At 45.0% G+C, this 3,279-nt stretch overlaps 1 protein-coding gene across 1 annotated transcript; it reads left to right on the forward strand.

Moving 5' to 3' along the window:
• LOC104807948 (transcription factor MYC2-like) lies at positions 1 to 2,114 on the forward strand. Its single transcript, XM_010533402.1, has one exon. The coding sequence runs from the start codon at positions 97 to 99 to the stop codon at positions 1,942 to 1,944; it is 1,848 nt and encodes a 615-aa protein (XP_010531704.1). The 5' UTR covers positions 1 to 96; the 3' UTR covers positions 1,945 to 2,114.
• The last annotated feature ends 1,165 nt before the right edge of the window (positions 2,115 to 3,279 follow it).

Consider the following 3,279-nt stretch of genomic DNA (forward strand, 5'->3'; position numbering starts at 1 on the left):
AGGCTCTGCTCCAGTTCCCGACACCATCGACCTCTCTCTAGAGAAATAATTGTTAATAATAATCATTGTAGTTTTTTTCGGCGACCGGTGTATGGAATGATGAATCTGTGGACCACCGACGATAACGCCTCCATGATGGAGGCATTCATGAGCTCCACCGACCTGTCCGGCCTCTGGCCTCCGGCGGCGGCTGCGGCGGCTCCGTCGGGTCAGAACCAGAATCCTGCGGCGAGTTTCAGCCAGGAGAGTCTCCAGCAGCGTCTGCAGGCTCTGATCGAAGGAGCCCATGAGAGCTGGACCTACGCCATGTTCTGGCAGCTTTCGTGCGACTTTTCCGGCGCAGCCGTGCTCGGATGGGGAGATGGCTACTACAAGGGGGAGGAAGACAAGGCTCGCGCCAAGCAGAGGCCGAGGTCGTCGATGTTCTCTTCTCCGGCGGAGCAGGAACACCGGAAAAAGGTTCTCCGGGAGCTCAACTCTCTCATCTCCGGCGGAGCTGTAACCACCGAAGATGCCATCGACGAAGAGGTGACGGACATGGAGTGGTTTTTTCTCGTCTCGATGACCCAGAGCTTCCCTAGTGGATCCGGGTTGACGGGTAAGGCGTTCTCGACGTCGAACCCGGTTTGGGTTGTCGGGTCGGACCAGCTTTCCGGGTCGGGCTGCGAGCGGGCGAGACAAGGTGGGGTTTTCGGCCTGCAGACCATCGCTTGTATTCCGTTGGCGAACGGTGTGGTGGAGCTCGGCTCGACGGAGATGATCCGACAGAGCTCGGATCTCATGAACAAGGTCCGAATCCTCTTCAGTTTCGATGGCGCCGCCGCCGGAGATTTGTCGGGTCATCACTGGAACCGAGACCCTGATCAAGGCGAGAACGATCCGTCTATGTGGATCTCCGACCCGACCGGTGGAGCAGCTGGACCGAGCGAACGTGGCCATGGAGCTCCGAGCTCAAGCTCGCAGCTTTTCTCCAAGTCTATGCAGTTCGAGAACGGTAGCTCAAGCACCATAACCGAAAACCAGAACGCGAACCCTAACCCTAACCCTAACCCTAGCCCTGTCCAGTCCCAGACACAGAACACGAAGTACAACAACTTCTCGCGAGAGATCAATTTCTCGACCTCGAATTCCAACTTGGCCAAGCCAAGATCCGGCGAGATTCTGAGCTTCGGCGAGGACGCTAAACGGAGCTCCAGTAACCTGAACCCGGCTCCGTTCTCGGGTCAGACCCAGTTCTTGCCTGGCGACACCAAGAGGAAGACAAAGTCTGTCGGAGTAACCGAAGATGGGGTTCTGTCCTTCGGAGTTCCCGGCGAATCTTCCGACCATTCCGACCTCGAGGCCTCCGTCGTGAAAGAGGCGGCGCCAGAGAAACGGCCGAGAAAACGCGGAAGAAAGCCGGCCAACGGCCGAGAAGAGCCGTTAAACCACGTCGAGGCCGAGCGGCAGAGACGCGAGAAGCTGAACCAGCGGTTCTACGCGTTACGGGCCGTGGTTCCAAACGTGTCGAAAATGGACAAGGCCTCCCTTTTAGGAGACGCCATTTCTTACATCAACGAGTTAAAGTCCAAGCTTCAAAGAACTGAATCGGAGAAGACCCAGATCGAGTGCCAGCTCGAAAACCTCAAGAGCGAGCTGGCGGGACGAAACGCAAACGCGGGTAACCGCGATTGCGGAGATTCCTCGTCGGCGGTGAGCAAACCGATAGGAATGGAGATCGAAGTGAAGATCATAGGCTGGGACGCGATGATTAGAATCGAATCGAGCAAACGCAATCACCCGGCGGCGCGTTTGATGTCGGCGTTGAAAGATTTGGAACTTGAAGTGAATCATGCGAGCATGTCGGTGGTCAACGATCTGATGATACAACAAGCGACAGTCAAGATGGGTTTCAGAATCTACACGCAAGAACAGCTCAGGGCGGCTTTGATATCTAAGATCTGATAGTTATGGGGTCAAATTGTTATTTAACTCTTTTTAGAGGGGCTAACTATTTTGTGTCCTTTAGTTTTCGAGGGGTCAAATTTCTAAAGCTCGGAAAGTAGAGCGACAAAAAGAAGTTTCATGTGCCGTTTGGTCTTGTATTATATGTTATATATATTTTTCTTGAGATAGGCCTGTCTTATTTTATTTCCACTTACATAACGTGTATATAAAAGTGTATATATATATGTATGTTAGCGTTATTTGGTCAGACATATTATTTAATATTTGACAAGTATTATATTACGGTATTAAAGAACATTATCATCGTATGAACACATCTTACGTAAGATATATACACACACATATATATATAAGTATGGATGGTGAATATTAAAAAAAAATTATAGGAGAAATTGTCTGTAAAATTTCTTTATCAAAAAAAAAAATTGTCTGTAAAATTTCGTAATTTTAAAATTAGGTCGTGGGAAAGTATTGTTTTCATATGAATATATTCAACACAAAACCTGTAAAACTACAAATAGGTGATGGGTATATACATACACATATATATATATAGATCAAGATTAGTAAATACAAAAAAAACCACTAGCCATCTCGCGTAGCCAGACTCGTTTTCACACCCATACTTATTAGACGTATTGCATCCTTATGCCCAAAAAATCAGGGTACGTATTGGGTATTTCGGTTCCTATTCTCGGAATCAAACCGTACTGAATCGAAATTTTCGATATTCTTATGAATTGTGCCATTCAAAATTTTCGAACAGTATAATTTTTATAGAACCGAATTTTTCGAAATCGATTCGAACCGAACTTTATAAAATTTCCGAAAAATCGAAATTTTCTTAAAAAAATCTATTTTTTAAACAAAAACCGAAACTGAAATCGAACCGAACCGAATAATATACTGTACTAATTTGATACAAATTTTAGAATACAGAATAAACGGTTTCCAAACCGAACCGCTAAAATTTTGACCTGAATCCTGAAACACCCACCTCTACAAAAAAAAATCACACACATACATATATATATATATATATATAATTATAATGAGATCACGTATCAATATATAATGTTAATATATTTGGGATATTTTCTTGTTAAAATTGAAAATCCGGGAAGGAGGGTTTCAAAAAACTCTAAAAAATTTGCTCTTTAATGATTACCAAAATGCGAAAATTGAGATGAAAAAAAAATGCAAGACAAAAAAATAAAATCGAATGTATAAGAGTTCCTCTATAATGACATCCGAAATCTATAAAACCTTAAACTCGATCTGGAATAATCGGTGATCATGCCCACATATATTCTCGAAAATTATATATATATA

The sequence above is a fragment of the Tarenaya hassleriana genome, unplaced genomic scaffold (genome assembly GCF_000463585.1).
Source record: "Tarenaya hassleriana unplaced genomic scaffold, ASM46358v1 Cleome132, whole genome shotgun sequence".
Lineage (NCBI taxonomy): Eukaryota > Viridiplantae > Streptophyta > Magnoliopsida > Brassicales > Cleomaceae > Tarenaya > Tarenaya hassleriana.

Excerpts from the sequence above, each read along its gene's own strand:
- LOC104807948 (XM_010533402.1), top strand. The coding sequence starts at position 97 with ATGATGAATCTGTGGACCACCGACGATAACGCCTCCATGATGGAGGCA.